At 43.9% G+C, this 23,542-nt stretch overlaps 1 protein-coding gene across 1 annotated transcript in view; it reads left to right on the plus strand.

The window, feature by feature from the left end:
* Positions 1-1,152: 1,152 nt before the first annotated feature.
* The window catches only part of LOC144668061 (protein Wnt-9b-like), a 41,153-nt gene continuing 18,763 nt past the window's right edge, over positions 1,153-23,542 (plus strand). The window contains exons 1-2 of the mRNA XM_078529821.1: positions 1,153-1,488; positions 1,901-2,154. Coding sequence (XP_078385947.1) covers positions 1,403-1,488; positions 1,901-2,154 — 340 coding nt within the window. The 5' untranslated portion in view covers positions 1,153-1,402. The remainder of the gene's footprint in view (positions 1,489-1,900; positions 2,155-23,542) is intronic.

The raw sequence follows: 23,542 nt of genomic DNA on the forward strand, positions 1-23,542 counted from the left end.
CGGCTGCAATTTCCTTGCAATATCTCAATCTATTTCACAAGTGCCCAGGGTCTCCATCAGCTCCTCGGAATACTCCCAACCCTTGAGTAACAGAGTGCTGGCTTCAAGCCCCATTTTGGAGGCTCGGAGGTGATCTAGGTTGACACATGAGGGCCCTGCGGCGGGAGTGCTGCTCCGTTGTAGATACGGGCGCTCTTCCTTTCTGGGATAAGACGTTGAACCCAGACCCTGTTAGTCTACTCAGATGGACCTCAAAGACCTCATGGCATTCCCCGGGAAGCGTTCCCCCGAGGTCCTGATCAACATTTAAATCACAACCAAGCTCATTAAAACCTGTCCATTTATTTCATTGCTGTTGGTGACTCCTTGTTGATTGCCTACACCCGAATTGTGACCGCACTGTAAAAATAATGCAGTAGATGCGAAGCGCTTTGTGATTGCGCCATATTCATGCAAGACCTTTCTATAAAGCAGGTTTTAAATGTTGAGACATTTCTAACAGAGGGAGGGAGAGATATGGGGTCAGTCCTGGGCAGGTGAATTGCAATTGCAGGTACTGGTGGGGACCCAATACTGGATTTGAGACTGGTAGTTACAATATAAAACCATTCACATCGGCTGCTGTAGCAACGGGACATGCAACCGCTAAATATTGAGATCACTGGGAACAAACCAGTGAGTTTTGCATTTACAGTGACGGCTTCTCGGTGCAAAATAGCTTCTGAACGTTCCGCACAGCGGGTTACTTTTGGAGTGCGGTGACTATCCTGGGGACACCCCTCCTGCACTAGCAGCGGGGACAAATTCAGCTGCTTGACAACATTGCCCGCGACTCCCGGGTTAACTCTCCTGCCCTTCAAGCTGAATGGGAGAAGCAGAAACTCGGGATTTGGGTTTTATGTCTCAGGCAGAGAATGATTCTCACCCACCCCCCCCCTTCCCCCACCCCCAGCCCCCCAGCCATACAGCGGTCCCTCAGCACCGGGGGACATTTCCAATATCTTTGGCAAGCGAATGCAACCGTTCGAGCTGCTGCTATATTGACCAAACAGTTCGACATGAGAGTGAGTGGGAGTTGCCATTGCCCATCAGGATGACGGAGGGCGCGCCCTGCTTTGGAGTCCAAGGCTTCTCTCTTAGCTTCCCTCCAGGTGTTCCAGGACCACACGCACCTGAGCCTGAAACCGCGCCCCCTCCCCCCCACCCCCACCGGCCCTCGCCCAGCCAATCGGACCGTTGGGTGGGCAGGAGGCAGTCCAATAGGAAGAAGCCCTGTATACGGTGGCTGGGGTGTGCCATGCCGGGCCCGGACCTTTAGTGCAGCGATCGGCCGATGCGTTGATCAGAGGCACCTTTCAAAGGCATCGCCAAACGAGATGAGGAGCGGCAGAGACCGGACAAAATGCGCTGCCGAGTTCCGAGCACTGGCTTTCTGATCACCCTGCTCACAGCAGCGGGCAGCATCACCCCTGGGTCGCCTTACTTCGGGTCGGTTGCTGACACTATTCAAAGTAATATCTCATTCAGCTGAGTGAGCAGAATGAGCTTTCCCTGTTTGGCGGAGGAGTGAATATTGTTTAAATACATGTGTCGACATTTTAAGAGATTAATAACCAGGAGTTATTTGGTTTGAAATATTTCACACATTATAGAACTCAAAAGGTAATGAAGTCATGCCAGAGAGTCACAAATGGTGTATCTCTGTGAAGTTGTGTACATTGTGGATTTGTGCCGCTCTGTTTCTCACCAGTTTGACCCAGTCCGTTAACTCACAGCCCGATGGTGCAGTGGCTGCCAGGTGTCTTTTGTTTTCTATTTGTATTTCAGCCCTCCCTCCCTCCCTGTTTGATTTCTTTCTCTGTTTTTTTTCCACCCCCCCACTCCCCTCCACCTTAAGCAGCTTAACTGGGAAGGAGCCTCTCGCCGTGTTTTCCGCTCCCATCCTGGAAGATTCCGGCCCCGGGAAGGTTCACTTGAAGCAGTGCGACAGCTTGAAGCTGTTCCGCCGGCAGAAGCGGCTGTGCCGAAGGGAGCCCGGTTTAGCGGAGGGTCTGCGCGACGCGATCCGCCTCAGCGCGCTCGAGTGCCGCTACCAATTCCGGGCGGAGCGCTGGAACTGCAGCTTGGAGGGCAGGGGGAACCTCATCAAGCGGGGTAAGTCAAAGTGGAAATCGGGGGTAAAAAAAAACAACCCATTCATAACGGGAGAACAAACAAAACATAAAAAAAAAGGAAGTTTCGTGCTGAGGTGTGACATCAACTGCTACCGGTCTGCGATACTAACTTTAAACAGCACCATTTATAATATTACAATGCTGGGACAGAAACTTACTCAGCGAATAATCTGCTGCAGCTCCGGGAAGATGTAATTTTATTGACCTTAACATGAGTGGCAATGTATAGGATACTCTCCGAGTGCCGATGGAAATTGCTTCACGAGTGTGCGCTTCTGTGTATAACTGTGTGTGTCTGCATGTGTATCCGCGTGTGTTTACCTGTGTGTGTGCGTGGGTATCGTGTGTGTATGTTTGCGTTTACCTATGTGCGTGTTTCTGTGTCCATTTCTGTGTATATACCTGTGTGTGTATTTGTGTCTATACCTGTGTGTATTTGTCTGTGTATCTGTATGTGTGTGTATTTGTCTGTGTACCTATGTGTATTTGTGTGTCTATACCTGTGTGTATTTGTCTGTGTATCCGTGTGTGTGTGTATTTGTCTGTGTACCTATCTGTATGTGTGTATTTGCCTGTGTACCTATTTGTATGTGTGTATTTATCTGTGTACCTATCTGTATGTGTGTGTATTTGTCTGTGTACCTATCTGTATGTGTGTATTTGCCTGTGTACCTATCTGTATGTGTGTGTATTTATCTGTGTACCTATCTGTATGTGTGTGTATTTGTCTGTGTACCTATCTGTATGTGTGTGTATTTGTCTGTGTACCTATCTGTATGTGTGTGTATTTGTCTGTGTACCTATCTGTATGTGTGTGTATTTGTCTGTGTACCTATGTGTATTTGTGTGTATCTACCTGCGTGTGTTTTCTTTTATTTTCCCAATCTAAGGACTGAACAATTTAATTTCCAGATTTATATACGTTCGTTCCTCCCAATCTCTGATCTCTCTGATCTCACAAGCTAGCGGCCTGTCTACCCTCTGTACCCTCTCCGCTGGTCCTCCACACATGGTCCAGTTGGACGCAATTCCCAACTGGTCTGATTATATTCACAAACATCCCTTAAGAGAGCGGATAAAAGGTCGATACTCGATGTCAGTGTTTCAATCTCGTTCAACAATCAGCCAAACAAATAACGTGTATGTTACAGGAATAGTGGAGTTTGCAAGGTGGTGGTTGCGACTAAAGATCTGTGAGTGGGAGGGGGTGGGGGGTGTCGAGTTGGGGGAAGGAGATGGTGAATAAGGTTATAGGAGCCCCGATATCAGTAAGCAGCTTCTGATAGTAACAGGAACTTTCCGGCGTTATTTGACTTGGCGGTTGGAAACTCATATGCTGCAGTATATATCCCCGACTATAGAGAATTAGGTACCATTACAGAGTGTCACATGATATTATTGTGCACTATAGGATAGTAACATATTCTAGGATATGGGATAATATTGCCGAGTATTATTGTGTGTTGTGACATAACGAAACACTGTGGGACCTTGGTGAATTAAGGAGATTAATTAGCATTACCGCAAGATATTAACGAATTTTGCGGAATATAGTGCGTTACAGAATATCAGATGTCACAGCGTATCACAGGTTATGGTGTACTCTATGATATTCGAGTATAGGGAGTCAACTATCAGAAGGTATTGAATATGACAGGGCATTGGTGTATTTGAGGATTTCATAAAATATTTTGGGGAGATTACAGCGGATTACATAATATTATCGAATATCAGGTAATACATTAATACGTTAAATAGAATATTTCAGTGCACTGTAGAATATTACAGACAAAATGGGAGAACCTTACAGCGCATCACGTGTCATTTTGAAGAAGATATATAGCTGGATGCCGGAGAATTTTTTTAATCATATATTTTAGTATATAAGTAAATTGCATTAGATATATGGCATTATTGTGTGCCATGCAGAAACACATTAAAATATTACAGAGTGCAATATTAGACAATAGATTATTACCAGGTGACCACGCTATGGATCTCCATTTACCAGCAATCTGGAAACAGAGTGTAAAATGTTAACGGGACATTTCGCTAAGTCGTGCAGCAGCCCTGTCAGTAACTCCCGGGCGGGTTAATTGGACGGTTTCCTCTCTGGAGCAAGGCGCGTTTCTATGTGAGAGGTTGGTCACACCAACTGGAGGGGCAGAGAAGCACAAGTCGCGAGCGCCTTACATCATCCCGGCCACGTCTTTTGTTTCTGTTAACGATTCTGTTGGCAGCTCTGACTCCCCAAACAAGAATCTCCCCCACCCTCCCCCCAGAACAATTCATTGAGGTCCGTGGGAGAAATTACAGCCCCGGCTTTTCGACCTGAATGCAGAGTTGTGACTGGCGCAATGTTTTGCCTGGCCGGGTGGCTGAACGGGTCTATATTGCTGGAGTTTGTGCCTCATCTCCTCTGAGCCGGCTCGCCTTGCCAACTTTACTCACCGGGGAGCCAGCCGCTCTCTTGCAGCCTCCCCCAACCGGATCGAGTGCTTCACATTCGGCGGTCCTTTTACCTCCAGCCTTGTCCCACGCCTCTCCGGTGAATCTGTGATGACTCACTCAGTCCCCAGGGTGGAATCTGCCGCCCTTGTGGCTCTACAGCGGATATTAATGTCCGCTGTCATTCTAGTGGTTTTACAATATGTGTGTGTGAGAAAGCGAGAGAGACATTTTCCCTTTTCGGGTTTTGGGTGTTAGATAAATTCACAGAATAGTTTAATCCCGCTATGTGTAACTATGCGTAGATCCGTAGAGTGAGGATCTGTTATTACGTACAGTTATGTGTCTAGAAAGCAAGGTGTGTGGACGAAATTGTACATTAGAGGTGCAATGTGTATAGATTTTTTTTATCGAGCTACCTTTAGAGCCTTGTATGCGACTACAATATATGAGTCAACGCTTGGGTGAATATGCTAGAGTCTGTTTCATCTCACAACCCACCTCTTCCCACCCACACACACATATACTCTCACACACAAATATCCTGTCTCACACACATACATTTCTCTCTCACACATTATGTCTCCCTCACTCTCATACATATTCTCTCACACACACATTCTCTCTCACACATTCTCACACACACCTCTCTCACACATCCATATATTCACGCACATTCTCTCACACACACCCAGAGATTATCTCTCACACTTATATTCTGTCACACACATTCTCTCTCACAAAAACACACATTCTCTCACACATGCACATACTCACACACACACATACTGCCACATACACATACTCTCTCACGCACACATATACTCACACATTCACACACAGTCTCACAGAGATTCTCTCACACACATATACTCTTACACATACACACATATACTCTGACACACACTGTCACACACACATTCTTTCACACATATACTATCTCTGACATACATATACTCACACGTACAGAGCTGTACGGTTAACAAAGTAATTTTCTTTAATATCCAATTTACTATTGATTTACACCATTAATAATTAATAAAAGCCAACAGGTTGGATCATTATATAATGTGTTATCTATTAAGCTTCACCAGTAAATGTTTGCAAACGGAGTGGATACAGGCGATTTCACTTCAGCGAATACCAGATAGCGGAGTTTCACAAGTAGTGTACTGGCTTTGAAGCGCTCGGGACCTTTCTGAGACGCTTTATAGATATAAAGCTCCACTTGCCCCTCGTTATTTTCGGGAGGGGAGCGTTTTCTCCATCTCACGGCTGTAACCGTTGGGAACCCCGCTAGTCGGGCGGGGTGGGGGTGGTTGTGTGGGGAATGGCCGTTTGAAAACTGATTTCACACTTGACTGTCTGTAATTCTGATACCAGGAGCAGTCTTTTGGTGCTGACCTCTGGGTGCTGATTTCTGCGTAGCAGCAGGTCCACCTTTTACCCACTTTAACTCTCCCAGGCAGACACACGCCAGGCCAGTCTGGGAAAAAAAACACAAACCTTCAGTGTGTGAGGATTTTCACACGCAAACTGACCTGCTCCGCTGGTCTATTTTCATTCCTGTTACGTGGTCATATTATTTCGCCGGTTGTGTTTGGTGCACACGGAGCTTGGGGAGCAACAGAAAGCCACGAGAGACACCATCGCCTCCACCAAGTCTGCTTTGAGTTTGAGGGGACAGGGCAGAGTTGAGTGTGGCAGAATCGACAAGTAATCGATTCGACATCTGCTCGATTCTGACTGCCGGGGCTCTCTCCTGTTTGCTTACTCATCCTTGGCCTGGCTTCTGGGAATCTCTCTTAATTACTGGGATATTTTTAGATCGGAAAGGCGTTCGGTTCCCAGAGGAAAAGGGCGTTCGGATGTGAGTCCCGGCACGCAACGAGCGCCTTTAATCTTGGCGAAATTTCACAGTCAAAATAAAGCAAACTGACTGGGATGGGTTGTGATGTCGATTCTAAAGCACGATTTAATCACCGACTTTCAGTTTGTCATTTCCTTCGACTGGATTACAGAGCACAGTGAGCCTGAGAGTGCGCCTCAAACACACAGGCACACAACCAGGGCAGAGATGAAACCTGGGGGCTCAGCATCCACATTCAGAGTGAGCCTGATTGGACCCCTCTCCTTCCCCATGATGCTGACACTAATTCAATAAAAGGCAATGAAAAATCAAGAACATTAAACTTTTAGTCCATTGATTTTGAATTATTAAAAATCCCGAGATTAACTTATTTTTGCACTAATAGACTAATGATCAACTTTAGAGTGGTTATTACATGGTCACAGCACAGAAGGAGGCCATCCGGCCCCTTGTGTCCATGTCAGCTCTCTGCAAGAGCAACTCAGCTAATCCCACTCCCCGCACTTAGTTCTGCAATTTCTTTCTCTTCAGGTGTTTATCCAATTCCGCTTTGAAAGCTCCGATTGAATTTTCCCCCACCACACTCCCAGGCACTCCCCCACCAACACTCCCTGTTGTTCCCCAGGTTCTAACCGCTCACTACAAGCCTTTCCCCATGCCTATGGTTGGTTCTTTTGCCATTCACTTTTAATCTGAGTCCTCAAGTCTTCGCACCTTCCGCCAATGGGAACACTTTCTCTCTATCTACACTAGGCTCCTCATGATTTTGAACACCTCAATCAAATCTCCTCTTCTTTGCTCTGAGGATACCATTAGATATAAACTTAGTCTTTTCCTGAACTCCCTTTAGAATTGCACCCTTTATTTTACATTGCCTTTCCTCATTCTTGCTACCAAAATGTATGACTTCACAATTCCCTGCATTAAATTTCATCTGCCAAGTGTCTGCTCATTCCACCAAATTGATTTAATCCTTTTGTAGTTTATCACTATCCTCCTCACAGTTCAGAGTGCTTCCAAGTTTTGTGTCATCTGGAAATTTTGTGAATATGCTCTGTACACCCAAGTCTAGATCATTAATATATATCAAAAATAGTCGCTTGGTAGTACAGAACATAAGTATTGCTGAAAGAGACATGCTGTCAAAGCTTTGCATCATGCACTCATCAGGACAGATTCACAAGAATACCAAATCTCAAAGGGAACAACGATGTGTACAACATGAGAAGAGATTGCCGCTTGCTTCTCTCTTTTCATGTAGTACACATTGTTGTTCTCTTCGAGATTTGGTATTCTTGCGAATCTGTTCTGATGAGTGCATGATGGAAAGCTTTGACAGAATGTCTCTTTTTTCAGCAATGTATCAAAAAAGTAGTCAAACAGCTTGAAACCATTGCTGTTTAGTGTGCCAATTAAATGGACATTAATAACAGATCTTAGATAGAATTAAGTAGAATTTACAGCACCGAGACAATCCATTCCACCCAACTATCTATGCTGGTGTTCATATTCTACCTGAGCCTCCTCCCATTCTATAGGGTTATTTCAACCTATCAGCACCAACTTGCATTTATGTGCTGTCTTTAAAGCCCAATGCCTTAAGCAAACAAAATTTGCCACCGAATCACATAAAGAGAGATTGGGACAAGTGACCTAAAGCTTGGTTAAAGAGGTGATGTAGATGTTAAGGAGAGTTTTAAAGAAGGACAGTTAATTAGACAAATCCAGGGAGGGTGTTCCAGAGTTTAGGGTCTAGGAAGCTCAATCTATCCTTGTATTCTTCTTCTCCTCATGTACTCATCTACCTTCCCTTACTGGAAGTAAAAACAAAAATATTGGAAACATTCAGCAGGCCAGGCAATATGGATAGAGAGAGTTAGCCTTCTTTCGAAACTAACATAACCCAGTATTTTACTTCAAGGTCTGATTTGAAGGTTGCCTCTTACTTAACTATTATTTTGCCTCTAACTGCTCGCTGCTTATACCAGTTTGTTTTTATATTTTCACCAAGGTTTTCTTCAGATAGAAATGGATATTTCTACTTAGCAAGTATCCTCCGAGCCCCAGGCATTGCAGCATGCCGGGTATCCTGTTTAACCGATAATTAACTCTGTAGACACAACCTACCTGGTGAGACCTCAATGGATTTTGAATCCATCGCCTTAACCACTAGGCCAGAACTACAGGCCTCCAGGCGGGATATTTGGCAGCTTCTACTTGATTCCTGGGGATGGGGGGAGGATTTGAATAATAGTTAAAGTAGTTACTGGAAATGACAATTTGACCGGAACTCACTACCCACCAATGCCTTTAAGGGTGTATTACTGCAATTGGGAGGATATGGAACTGCACAGTTCCAATACCAACCATCGATAGTTTCCCTAACACTTTCCATTGACATCACCGATCTCTCAGAGTTATAACATCTTACAAACTTTTGCTGACAATTTTATGTTCTTCATTCTTTCCCCATGTCTTAAATATTTTGTGTCGCTGAAATATGAAACAGGGGTGCGTCAGAGTGGACTCTTGACCCCACTGATATTCGCATGGTTTGAATGGGATTCCTCTTTAATCACCCCCATTTTCTCCTCCATTCCCCCCGTACCAATTCCCGCTCCATTACACACACATGCATACGCAGACATACCTCGCCTCCATTTTCTGGTAGTGTCACGCGAATAAATTGTGCACTCCTGTAAACAGTCTACACAATGATACTTAAACAAAACATTGAAACTTGCGCCATTCTGTTCCTTGCGCTGCTTTTAGGCAGTTGGTAACCGGTTTATTTTAACTGGGTCAATCTCACAGAGAGAAAAAAAAAGCCCCTCTTGCCAGGGGAGTTGATGTTTTTACATTCGTTTTCCTGCCCTGCAGTTACCTGCTTTGCCTCACTTTTCCCCAGTTGATTCTTATCTAGTCCCTGGTTTATTCCTGCCACTCATCGTTCTCAGCTTAACTCTTGTCTTCAATGCCTTTCTGTGAGCTCCCAATCTCCGCATTAAAGCAGCACAGGAGAACTAAGCACACGGGATCGAGTGATACCCAGGTTGAACCTTGCTCTGCATTCAAATCTCATTGTATGTTATGAAACCGCACAAAGCGAAGATCACACCCCGTAATCACTGCTGGGACGCTGAACGTTTTTGACCTCAGCTCAATATCTGAGCATATCATTCTTAGAAAATACAAACATACACACACACACAATCAGAGTAGAAACGAATGTATTCGTGTTTAAAACAGAGACACCAGAAGTGCATCGAATAAACAAAACACAGGTTAAAAAAAAACCTCTAATGTGACAGATTTCCAAATCATGCTCAATGATGGGAACTCCTGCATGTGATTTAGTTGAAATAGCCCATTGCTTTTTTTAAACACCTCATTGGAGATGTCAGCTGTGGCTCAGTCCATAGCACCCTCGCCTTTGAATCAGAGGGTTGTGGGTTCATGTCCCACTCCCGGAAACCAAGAACTGTGATTGTACTCGAAAGAGTTGCAATCTGTGACTATTGATAACTTGAAAGAGTTTTAAACACCTCATTCCCGCACCTCCCCACCCCCTCCCTCGCCGGAATTATATCTTCTCACTGAGAATTCCGAGGGTAATAGTATTAAGAATTAGTCGCGGAAACAGTTCCCAAAGTATTAGGATTATTATTAATAATATTTTTAGGATATATCATTATAGCGGGCGGTCCCCGAGATTATACCTTTGCTGTGGTTTAGCAGATTATTGAAACAGCGGCACTATGTAACAGCTATAGAAAATAACCATGCAGGCCCTTACATGCATGTCATCTTGGCAGCAATTATGATAAAGTCTCCGAACTTGGCAAACAAGTCTTCAGCTAACAGTTGTAATGATTAATGTCAATGACTGTTATGGGCAGAGTTGGAAAGTGGTTTTGCATTTCATTTTCCCTCCAACTTTCTCCCCTCTGAAGAGACTGGCCTCTTCACAAGGAGCAGGTTGTCAGTCCCTTGACTGTGTGCTCATTCCCCACGTCTGAGCCTAAGCTATTCAACCACAAGAGCACTATGGCTAAGCCCAGCATCCACACATCCTACCCACTGCTCAGACCGAGGTCAGTTAGCTCAGTGAAGACCCGAGTTTGGCTCAGGCCAATTGAGGACAGCATTGGGATGCCATTATTCCAGATCCCAGCGGGAAGGCATTGACATAGTGGTAATGTCACCAGACCAGTAATCCAGAGGCCCAAGCTAATGGGGGCACGGGTTCAAATCCCACCACAGGAGCTGGAATTTAAATTCAGTTAATAAAATCTGGAATTTAAAAAAAAGTAAAAACGCATCGACCTCAGGTACCGGCAACAACTACGGCAAACCCATTCCTGTTGACCCTTTAGAGTCCTCATTACATTTGTCCCCACAGACTAGTCAAGTGATAGCCTAACATACTGAAGGAATCATACCTGACAATGCCCCAGATGACACCATATGTCCTGTCCCACCAACAATGGACAGTGGTATACAATCTGGAGGGAGTTGCCCTGGGAGTTCTCAGCATTGACACTCATGACATCAAGTCAAACATGGGCAAGGAAACCTCCTGCTGATTACTGCTCCCCCATGTTGAGCAGCACTTAGAGGAAGCATTGAGGGTGGCAAGGGCACAGAATATACTCTGGGTGTGGGTGAGGGAATTTAATGTCCATCGTCAGGTAGCACCAGAACTGACCAAGCTGGCTGAGTCCTAAAGGACATAGCTGCTAGACTGGGTCTGCGACAGGTGGTGAGGGAACCAACAAGAGGGGGAAACATACTTGACCTTGTCCTCACCAACCTGCCTGCTACAGGTACATCTGTTCATGACAGTATCGGCAGGAGTGACCACTACATAGTAATTGGGGAGACGAAGTCCCATCTTCACATTGAGGATACTCTCCATCATGTGGTGTGGCACTACCATCGTGCTAAATGGGATAGATTTCAAACAGACCTAGCAACTCAAGACTGGGCCATCAGCAGCAGCAGAATTGTGAATACAACCACAATCTGTAATCTCACGGCCTGGCATCTCCTCCACTCTACTGTTGACATCAAGCTGGGGGATCAAGAGTGCCAGAGTGCATGCCAGGAGCAGTACCAAGCACACCTAAAAATGAGGTTTCAAACTGGTGAGGCAGTAACACAGGTCTACTGGCATGACAAACAGCAAAAGCAGCAAGTGATGGACATAGCTAAGCAGCTCCACAACCAATAGATCAGATCTACGTTCTGGAGTCCTTTACATCCAGAATGGTGGTGGACAATTCAACAGCTACCTGGAGGAGGAGGCTCCACAAATACCTCCATCCTCAATGATGGGGGAGTCCAGTACATCAGTGCAAAAGATAAGGCTGAAGCATTTGCAACAGTATTCAACCAGAAATGCTGAGTGGATGATCCATCTCAGCCTTATCCTGAGGTCCCCAGCATCATAGATGCCAATTTCAGCCAATTCGGTTCACTCCATGCAATGTCAAGAAACGGCTGAAGGCATTAGGTACCGCAAATGCTATGGGCCCTGATAATATTCCAGCAATAGTTCTGAAGACCTTTGCTCCAGAACTCGCTGCACCCCTAGCCAAGCTGTTCCAGTACTGGCATCTACCCGGCAATGTAAAAAATTGCCCAAATATGTCCTGTCCACAGAAAGCAGGACAAATCAGACTCGGCCAATTACGACCTTATCAATCTACTCTTGATCATCAGTAAAGTGTTGGAAGGGATCATTGACAGTGCTATCAAGCGGCACTTATTCAGAAATAACTGGCTCAGTTTGGGTTTTGCAGGGCCACTCAGCTCTTTACCTCATTACAGCCCTGGTTCAAACATGGACAAAAGAGTTGAACCCAAGAGGTGAGGTGAGAGTGGCTGTTCTTGATATCAAGGCCACATTTGACACAGTGTGGCATCAAGGAGCCCTAGCAAAACTGGAGTCAATGTGAATTGGAGGAAAACTCTCCACTGGTTGGAGTCATACCTAGCACAAAGGAAGATGGTTGTGGCTGTTGGAGGTCAATCATCTCAGTCCCAGGACATCACCCTAGGAGTTCCTTAGGGTAATGTCCTAGGCCCAACCATCTTCAGCTGCTTCATCAATGACCTTCCATCGTAAGATCAGAAGTGTGGATGTTCACTGAAGATTGCACAATGTTCAGCACCTTTCACGACTCTCCAGATACTGACCCAGATGCATTGGAACTGCCATACACAGCAAGACCTGGACAGCATTCAGGTTTGGACTGATAAGTGGCAAGTAACATTCGCACCTCACAAGTGCCAGGCAATGACCATCTCCAACAAAACCGAATTCAACCATCTCCCTTTGACATTCAATGGCATTACCATCACTGAGTCCTCCACTATCAACATCCTGGAGGTTACCATTAACCAGAAACTGAAGTGGACCAGCCATGTACTTTGGCTACAAGTGCAGGTCAGAGGCCTAGAATTCTGTGGCAAGTAACTCAATCCTGATTCCCCAAAGCCTGTCCACCATCTACAAGTCAGAAGCCGGGAGTGTGATGGAATCCTATCCACTTGACTAGATGTCTTGATTTACACTCAAGTAGCTCAATGCCATCCAGGGCAAAGCAGCCAGCTTGATCAGCACCCCATCCACCATCTCCAACATCCAGACCCTCCACTATTGATGCACAGTAGCAGCAGTGTGTTCCATCTACAAGATGCACTGTAGCAACTCACCAAGGCTCCTTCGACATCACCTTCCAAACCCATGACCTCTACCACCTAGAAGGACAAGAGCAGCAGATGCATGGGAACACCACCACCTGCAAGTTTCCCTCCAAGCCACTCACCATCCTGACTTGGAAATATATCGCCGTTTCTTTACTGTCGCTGGGTCAAAATCCTGGAACTCCCTTCCTAACAGCACTGTGGGTGTAGCTACACCACATGGACTGCAGCGGCTCACCACCGCCTTCTCAAAGGCAATTAGGGATGGCCAATAAAACTGCTGGCCTAGTCCGTGACGCCCACATCCCATGAAAGAATAACAATAAATTATGGCTGGAAGAGCCAGAGGTTCAGTGTAGAATTAAACTGGCGGCTAAAAAAATGCTGATGTCAAACACGTGGGCCAACATGTAGATCAGGTCATATTATGACTCAGAATTTGTTGTCAAATACAGTGAGTTTAATGGTGTTCACCATCGTTAATGTATGAATCGTCCAGCAAATTACAGGGTAAAAATGGTTTGAGCTGACGATGATGGAACAAAAAGCCTCCCTAAAGAGATGCACTGCTTTTGCAAATTCAGTTCCAATGTTTAAAGTGTCTCTTCTATAAAGAAAGAAATCAACATATGAAAAAGCCTAACAGTAGGTATTGTGATCATTCTTAAATAAATTTTGTTTATGTTTCCACATATTGCTTTAATTTTAACCCTGTATTGCTACTCTTTTCTCGCTATTCAAATACACACCGACAATGACTGCAAATTTTGCAACCTATTATCCGGAATTTTTTGATTTCAGGCTGTGATCATTTAATCAGTGCCATGCAATCCACACTGGTGCATCACAGGCAATCGAATTGGTGGCTGGGCATTGGATGTGCTGTTGTGTTTGGTGCTGAGGCATATATTTCATCTAAGTAGTTATTACATTTAATTATAACATCTACAGCTGACATATAAGCATGAAGAGAAAGCTAGTATTGGAGCTTGAGAGGGTTGAGGTAATAAATAAGTTCAGAAACATGATTGAACAGCAAAAGAACACACAAGGCACAAAACTTAAAATGCAGTGTTCAGCAAAGTGGAAAATTCAGAACTTTACAAAAGAAGGAGGCACTGCTCTTATGCCACAGTTACAACATGGCAACATTTACGTTCAGACCAATGCAGCTCTCTACTGTTTAATCGCAAAGAAAAACAGGGCCAGCCAAAGTAAGCCAACAAGATCCAGTCACCACAGTTTAGAGGCATGCTGAGGGCAATGGAGCCCATCACAGAACAGGGAAGAGGAGATGTTTAATGAATCATCCTGAGCAAAACAGCTAAACTCTCTGGTATCCCAGTTATCTTTGAGCAACATGGTTCTAATCTCCAGAGAAGCTTTATCTCCTTGAAACTCTTCCATCCATTCTCTTCCATGCATTCAGGTCAGATGAGCCATCATAGTTTTTCAGTTTCAACCAATAATCTTCCTGGACATGAACATGTTTTTATGTGCAACATTAGAGTTAATTTAGGTAACATAAAAATCAAGGATTGAATAGAAGGGCAAATGTAAAATTCCAAATTAGTGAATATAAGTCTAGTAACTACTTTATGCCCTAGCAATATGTGACTAGAGGTATTAACCATTTAAAATAGTGAACAAATAAAAGCTGTTAAATATTTGTGAGGCAATATCAGATGCTAATTTCATGATATTTGCTTTTTCAATTTCCAGTTATTTCATCATCTGCTTAAAGAGCTTATATTATCCTGTAACACAACCATTTAATGTGGATCTAACATACCAGGAGTTATTGCATTTACTGTAATGTGTGTCAATGAGATGCTATTCAAAAGCATCAAGGAAATGCATTACTTAATTATATAAGTTTTGTACTTTCTGCAATTTTCTTTGTGTTCATCAAGGTGAACAATGTCAATGGCTACAAAAGCAGTATCTTTCAACTTTTGGCCTCCAGTGTTAGACCTGGACAGCAGTGTTAATGGGTGAAATTTAATCCAGCCCAACATGGCAGGAACAAGGCAGCCGGACCCACTTAAAAATGGGAGGGGCCACGCATCAGTCTCATGATAACGTGAAAACTACTTGCGATTAAGTCGGAGGCGGGAAGGGGCCGATGTGAGAAACTCACCTGCTCGTGGTGGGATATCAATTAGGGTCATTAAGAGCCAATTGACACTAATTATCCCGGAACCTACCAGAATTTAGTGGTGGCTCAGGGATTAAATGGGAGTTGCATGGCTCTCTTGTGCCTCTTGAAGGCCTCTCAGCAAACCCAGTTGGGTTTGCCAATCGCCTACCTCATTGTCAGGCACTCTGATCAAAGGACCCAGCCTTGGGAAGGGGGAGGCACTGAAAGTTACCCCTATGCCTTTGCCCATGACCCCCCAAACTCCCCTATCCTGTGGCCCCCTCTCACCCTCACTCGCCTAAGTCCAGGGATCCAGCGATGATCCCTGGTGAAGTCTCTGGAACATTACCAGCAGCAGCCACTGCTCCCTGTTGTGCTGACAGCAATGGAGAGTTGATGGCCTGATTGGCTGGCAGCACTTGGTGGGTGGGAGTTCTGTCAGTGGGGTCTTAAATAATAGGGAAGGTCCAACGTGTGGAGCACAGAGTGTGACAAGGCCTGAGTGTAATGAGGTACAAATGCTAACTTCGGAATTTGGTGCAGGTAGCAATCTCTCTGGTAAGTTTTTTTTCAAACTATAATTAAGATCAGCAGGCGGACTGACTTAGAACTTTAAAACTGCAAGCTAGTTAAGGAGCCTGGTTAACAGAAATTGTCTGGCAGTTACCTGTAACCTGAAAGTGAATAGGTGTGAATCATTAGCAGGAAGCAGACTTAGCATTGCAACTTGGGTGTGAGTCATCAGCTCTCTATAAAAGTAGAAAGGCTTTACTATTGTACAGAGTATGATGAGGTGCAAGTGCTAACTTGGGAATTTGGTGCAGAGGGAGATTGAGGTGCTGCTTTTATATATAATTTTTCAGCCTCCGGAAGCTGATTAGTGTTCAATACTTTTAATTAGATGAGCAGATAGGTGACTTTTATCCCTCTAAACATGGGCAGTAGTTTAAGATGACACTGGGGGTAACTAAGTATTACATTACATTTATATAACTTAACCAGTTAAACTACTTGGAATAACCAGACAGCAATTCAGTGATATTTCTAAACTTGAAACCTAATTGGTTGAATTAAATACAATAAAGATGGCAGAATAGTTGATGTGATATAGCAATAGCTTGTGGGAGATGGTGGACATCAGTGTGATCCTCATCCGTAGTAAATTTGTGCAGCTTGATGAACTTGGGTCTGAGCTTTGGACACTGTAATGATGCATCAAAGAAACGGAAAGTTACCTGGATATTTTGTTCCAGGAGGCAGCCATACCCCTTAGGTTAGGTACTTCAGATTTGGTCTGTGGTCAGAGACAATGGGGTGTGACTGTGACTGAGGTAGGTATGGGGATCCAGAAGGTAGCAATGGAGGAGCCAAAGCCTGTACAATCGTTCAACATGTTTGAGGTTCACATTCAGTTTGAGGGTGTGACATTTGAGTTTGAAAATTAAGTAAATGCAATTATGACGGTATGAAGACAGAGTTGGCTAAAGTGGACTAGGAAAATAGGTTAAGAGGTTAGATGGTAGAGAAGCAGTGGCAGATATTTAAGGAGATATTTCATATCTCTCAACAAAGATATATTCAATTGAGAAAGACACTATGAGAAGGATACACCATCTGTGGCTAACTAAGGAAGTTAGTATCAAATTGAAAGAAAAGATGTACAATGCTGCAAAGATTAATGGTAACCCAGAAGATTTGGAAAATGTTAGACATCAGCAAAGGATGAATAAAAAATTAATATAAAGGGAGAAATTGAAGTATGAGAGAAAACGAGCAAGAAATATAAAAACAGTCAAGGCTTCTATTAGGATGAAAAGAAAGAGAATAGCTCAAGTAAGCATTGGTCCCTTAGAGGGTGGGACTGGGAGTTAATAATGGGAAACAAGGAAATGGCAGAGACTTTGAACAAAGGTTTTATATCTGTCTTCACTGTAGAAGATGCAGAAAGCATTCCAAGAATAATAGGAAAGCAACAGACAATATTGGGGAAGGAATTCAAAACACATGATCACTAGAGGAAAAAGTACTGGGAAAACTAATGCATGACAAGTCCCCTGGACCTGATGGCCTGCATCCTAGGGTCTTAAAGGAAGTGGGTACAGAGATAGTAGATACATTAATTTTAATCTTCTGAAATTCCCTAAATTCTGGAAAGGTCCCAGCAGACTGGAAAACTACAAATGTAATACCTACAGGCCTATTAGTCTGTTAATGGGAAAATGCTAGAATCCATTATTATGGAGGTGGTGCAGAAAACTTAGAAAACCATAATACAACCAAGCAGAGTCAATATGGTTTTGTGAAAGGGAAATTATGTTTGACAAATTTATTAGAATTCTTTGAGGATATAACAAGCAGGGTGGATAAAAGAAAACAGTAGATGTAGTGTATTTGGATTTCCAAAAAGGCATTTGATAAGATGCCACTTAAAAAAAGTTACTGCACAAGATTAGAGCTCATCGTGTTGGGGGTGATATATTAGCATTAGGATCGGCTAACTAACAGGAAACAGAGAGTTGGGATAAATGGGTTATTTTCAGGTTGACAAACTAACTAGTAGAGTGCCACAGGGATCATTGCTGGGGCCTCAACTATTAATGATCTATATTAATGACTTGGATGAAGGACAGACTGTATTGTAGCTAAATTTGCTGATGAAACAAAGATAGGTAGGAAAGTAAGTTGTGAAGAGGATACAAAGAGTCTGCAAAGGGATATAGGTAGGTTAAGTAAATGGATAAAAAATTGGCAGATGGAGTATAATGTGGGAAAATGTGATATTGCCTACTTTGACAGGAAAAATAGAAAAGCAGAATATTATTTAAATGGAGGCAGACTGCAGAATGCTGCAGTACAGAGGGATCTGGGTATCCTTGTACATTATCAAATGGTGGAGCAGGATTGATGGGTCAAGTGGCTTACTCCTGCTCCTATTTCTTATGAACTTTTGCTCTTATGAACAGATAGAAATTCATTTTGGATAATGCCACAGCACAGACAGTATGGGATTGACCACTCCTTATATGCAGTGCCTGATATTCAGTTACATTGAAGTCAATAGAATTGAATACTAGCCACTGCGTACAATCTGCAGGCGATCCTATATTGCCTGTTGTGTTCCAATCTCAGCGGTGAAGTTAAATGACCTAATGTCTTATCAAACGGAAAGAAATAAACTTTTTGTGAATAAATCAATTGTCCCTCAATTCTATTCTAGGACTGTAATAAATTCTAAAAACAGCTCCCTTGCTGGTCAAGTGGGTAAATGTACCACTGTGTGGGGGTCTATACTATACTGACTTGAAGGTACCATATTCAACTTCCAGTCTGCATTGGGTTAGCAGATGTCATGCTGGGCAGCCATTGGTGTTGTAGAGTTGATTTCAGCAACCCTGGAATAGAAAGTGTGGTGGGGTGGGGGGAACTGCCTGGATGCCAGCTCATGATCACTATTGAATGGTCCCTTCTGAAAGGCAGATGGGCATGGATATCAGGTGAGAATAGGATTGACTTTGGCTGGATGAGTTCCCTGATTAGCAATCAGCTGATATTCAATGGGCTAGACTCATACAGGAAAATAGACACTTGACTGAGGCACTATTAGGCCGTGGTTGTTAGTGAAATAGCATCTTAACAATTGTTAAGAAATGAGGGAGAATTATTGAGAAGAAAAGCAAAAGAGAAGTCAATATTCAAAACATCTCAAATTGTAATGGGTGCCTAGAACCATATTATTGTTTTGTAATCTGAATAAAGACAGTCCAACAAGATGATATATGGAGTGTAATATGGAAAAGTGAGGTTATTCACTTTGGTCATAAGAATAGAAAAGCAGAATATTTTTCAAAGGTGGGAAACTTGTAAATATTGATGTTCAGAGAGACTTGGATGTGCTCATACAAGTAACACAGAAAGTTAGCATGCAGGTCCAGTAACAAATGTCCACAAAAAGCTGGACAAATCCAACCCGGCCAATTACCGCCCCATCAATCTACTTTTGATCATCAGCAAAGTAATGGAAGGGGTCATCAGTGGGGCTATCAAGTGGCATCTGCTCAGCAATAACCTGCTTACTCACGCTCAGTTTGGGTTCTGCCAGGGTCACTCAGCCTCTGACCTCATTACAATCTTGGTCCAAACACTTCAGGAGGTGAGGTGAGAGTGACTGCCCTTGACATCAAGGCAGCATTTGACAGAGTGTGGCATCAAGGAACCCTAACAAAACTGAAGTCAACGGGAGTCAGAGGGAAAACTTTCCATACCTTGTATAAAGGAAGATGGTTGTGGTTATTGGAGGTCAATCATCTCAGTCCCAGGACATCACTGCAGGAGCTCCTCAGGGTAGTGTCTTAGGCCCAACCATCTTTAGCTGCTTCATCAATGATCTTCCTTCTATCATAAAGTTAGAAGTGAGGATGTTCACTGATTGTACAATGTTCAGCACCATTCACAACTCCTCAGATACTGCAGTAGTCTGTGTCTATATGCAGCAAGACTTGGACAACATTCAGGCTTGGGCTGATGAGTGACAAGTAACATTCGTGCCTCAAAAATGACAGGCAATGAGCATCTCCAGAAATCTATCCATCTCCCTTGACATTCAGTGGCATTACCATCACTGAATCCCCTACTTTCAACACCCTGGGAGTTAGCATTGACCAGAAACTGAACTGGACCAGACATATAAATACTACGGCTACAAGAATAGGTCAGAGGCTAGGAATCCTGCTGAGAGTAACTCACCTCCTGACTCCCCAAAGCCTATCCACCATCTACAAGGCACAAATCAGGAGTGTGACGGAATACTGTCCATTTGCCTGGATGAATGCTGCTCCAACAACACTCAAGAAGCTTGACATCATCCAGGACAAAGCAACCTGCTTAATTGATGCCCCATCCACTACCTTAAACATTCAATCCTTCCACCACTGGTGCACAGCGGCAGCAGTATGTGCCATATGCAAGATGCACTGCAGCAGCTCACCAAGGCTCCTTTGACAGCACCTTCCAAACCTATGACCACTACCACCTAGGAGGACAAGGTCAACAGATGCATGGGAACAGCACCACCTGCAAGTTCCCCTCCAAGCCACACAGCATCCTGACTTGGAAATATATCGCCGTTCCTTCACTGGATCTAAACCCTGGGACTCCCTCCCTAATAGCACTCTGGGTATCTCTACACTACATGGACTGCAGCAGTTCAAGAAGGCAGCTCACCATCGCCTTCTCAAGGGCCATTAGGGATGGACAATAAATGCTGGCCTAGCCAGCGAAGCCCACACCCACTGAATGAGTTTTTAAAAAAAAAAGCAATTAAGAAGGCAAATAACATGTTGGCCTTTATTGCAAGTGGATTGGGAGTACAGGAATAAAGAAGTCTTGCTACAGCTGTGCAGGGCTTTGGTGAGACCACATATGGAATATTGTATGCAATTTTAGTCTTCATATTTATGGATGGATATTCTTGCATTGGAGATGGTACAGTAAAGGTTCACTAAATTGGCCCCTGTTATGAGGGAGTTGTTCTATAATGAGAGTAAATTGAGACTATGTTCTCTGGAGTCGAGAAGAATGAAAGGCAATTTCATTGAAATATACAAAATTCTGAAGGGGTTTGATAGGGTGGACGCTGAGAGATTTGTTTCCACTGGTCGGGGAATCTAATACATGGGGGCACAGTCTCAGGATAAGAGGCCGATCATTTGGGACTGAGATGAGGAGAAATTACTTCACTCAAGGGGTTGTGACTCTTGAATTCTCTATCCTGGAGAGTTGTGGGTGTTCCTTCATTGAATATATTTAAGGCTGAGATAGACAGATTTTTGTCCTCTCAGGGAATCAAAGAATTTGGGGAGTGGGTAGGAAAGTGAAGTTGAAGCCCAACTCAACCCTGATCATATTGAATGGTGGATCAGGCTCGATGGGCCATATGGTCTACTGCTGCTCCTGTTTCTTGTGTTCTTGAGTTCCAACTTTCTAATTTGGAATTATTCCAAAGCATAATATGATGATGATTTTGGTTGAAAATTAGTTTTAGGAAAGTCCTTTTTTGTTTTATTAACATAAAGAAAATTAAAATGCTGGATTATCATATTGTTTGTGAGAAAAAAACCCTCAGCCTTTCGTCCTGGGATCATTCACTAACCGTGACTGATTGGGTGGATGGACAATTTGTCAGACCTTTACCAAGGCTGTTGAGAATCTGACCATAGTGATTGGTAGCCTGGGAGGGATGGTATCTCCAACTACCCCCGCAGTGGGTAAAATTGAGCACTTAATGAATGGGGAGGAAAACATTTGCTCCAACACTACCCCCCCACCCCTCTCCCTGCTCTGATCTAACAAACAACATGTCTTGTATCTTGGCCTTCTAACAATTTACATGGTTACCTGAACTGGCGTAAACTGAGCCCTGTGTTCCTCATCCTTCACGACAAGCAAGTAAGCAGGATTGAAATGCCAAAGTGACGTTCTTGTCGAGAGGCTGTGCCATGATTCTGTCAAAGGTGAATGTGTATTTACCCCTCCCCACCCCTCGCCAGCGCTGTCAGTCACTTCAGAAACAGCTCGAGATCCTCCCCAGCAATGAGTTAAATCTTTACACTGCCCAGCTTTTGGGTCTCCCTTATCAATCCTCTTCCATTCTTCTCATAAATGCAATGATTTCATGCAGGGCTGCCATTCTATAGGAGCCAACAGCCCTACCATGCTAGAATGATCATTCTCCTCACGTGATTCTAGCCACAGAGCCTCCACAGTTAATGGGCTGGAGAGGACATGCCCCCTTCATGTCTGGGGGCTGGGGAGTGTGGGGCATTGAGTGGTGTCCAGAATATGAGTTGGATCCTGACTGCTTGAGATGATCAATTGCCTTCTCTCGTTGGGATTGGCTCCTGTGGCATCTGAAGCGTTTTTTAAAACAAATGCTTCATTCATTTTAGGCCTCAGGGGCCCTCCACTCTACTTTAAAAGGGCAGGCAGTTTTGAATAGGAATGACTACAGCTGGTGTGCCCTTGCAGCCACTGGCAGACAGGCCTGACTATGGAAATCAGCCCACCCTGGGATTTGGGACAGGGTCTCTGGCCTTGGTCAATGATGGGCGGGGTTCCACTCTTGACAGCAGAGTGGGACCCCAGCAATTTCCAAGGAAGAATGTCTGCGGGTTATTTGGACATGTAAGCATCAGCCATTCTGGAAATCCTTACACAGGTGTGCTTTCCATCAGGGGCAGGGGTCACTGGATAGTGATCAGGTTCAGGAACCCTGCAGGTTTTATTGCCCACTGCATAGCCTGGGGATGCTGAGGTCAACTGTTCCATTCCCACACACCTGGCTGAGACCAGCTGGCTCTGCTGCAACTAAGAATGCAATCTGGGACTTCTCTAGTCTGCAAGATAGTGCTGCAACAGGCAATGCATTTACAGGAATATAGAACAAGTCCCCAAACATGTACCAAAGCTTAAGTAAACTTTGGTAAACCTAAATCCTTATAGTAACAAAATTACTACTCTTTTACATTGCCATGTTTAGAGAAGGAGCATAGAGCTATTGATCAATAGCTGGTTTATAGTTTCCCCCTTTTTTTTGGACAAAGTTAACTATAAAAGTGAAAGCCTTAAAGGGGCAGTGTCTTTATGAACTAAATAATAGTTTGTCTTTTTCTCATGGTGATGTCATGCATAAGTGATAAGTGCAAAGGATTTGATATGGCCATAAGTAAATCAGAAAGAATTTGTTGAATAATTTTTCATGAATACTGTACCCATTTTAAGATATAAAAAAGCAAAATTGAATTTGACTCCAAAGTTTCCAGTTACATAAATGAGTCCAATGATCCATATGTCAACTGTGCCTCAGTTAGCAGCACTTGTGCGTTTGAGTCAGAAGGTTCTCGGTCCAAGCCCCACTTCAGCACAAGAGTCAAGGCCAACCATACTGAGGAGGTGCCTGATTTCATCTTTTGGGTGAAATGTTTAACCGAGGCCCCATCTGCCCTTTCAGATGAGTGTAAAAGATCCCATGGCACTATTTTTAAGAAGTGCAGGGGAGTTTCCCTGGTGTCCTAGCTAATAATTATACCCCAATTAACATCACAAAAACAGAGATGGTGGTGTACAGGTAATGTCACTGGGCGAGTAATCCAGAGACCCAGGCTAATCCTCTGGGGGCATGGGTTCAAATTCCACTATGGTGGC

This window comes from Cetorhinus maximus, chromosome 25 (assembly GCF_964194155.1).
Source record: "Cetorhinus maximus chromosome 25, sCetMax3.hap1.1, whole genome shotgun sequence".
Taxonomy (NCBI): domain Eukaryota; kingdom Metazoa; phylum Chordata; class Chondrichthyes; order Lamniformes; family Cetorhinidae; genus Cetorhinus; species Cetorhinus maximus.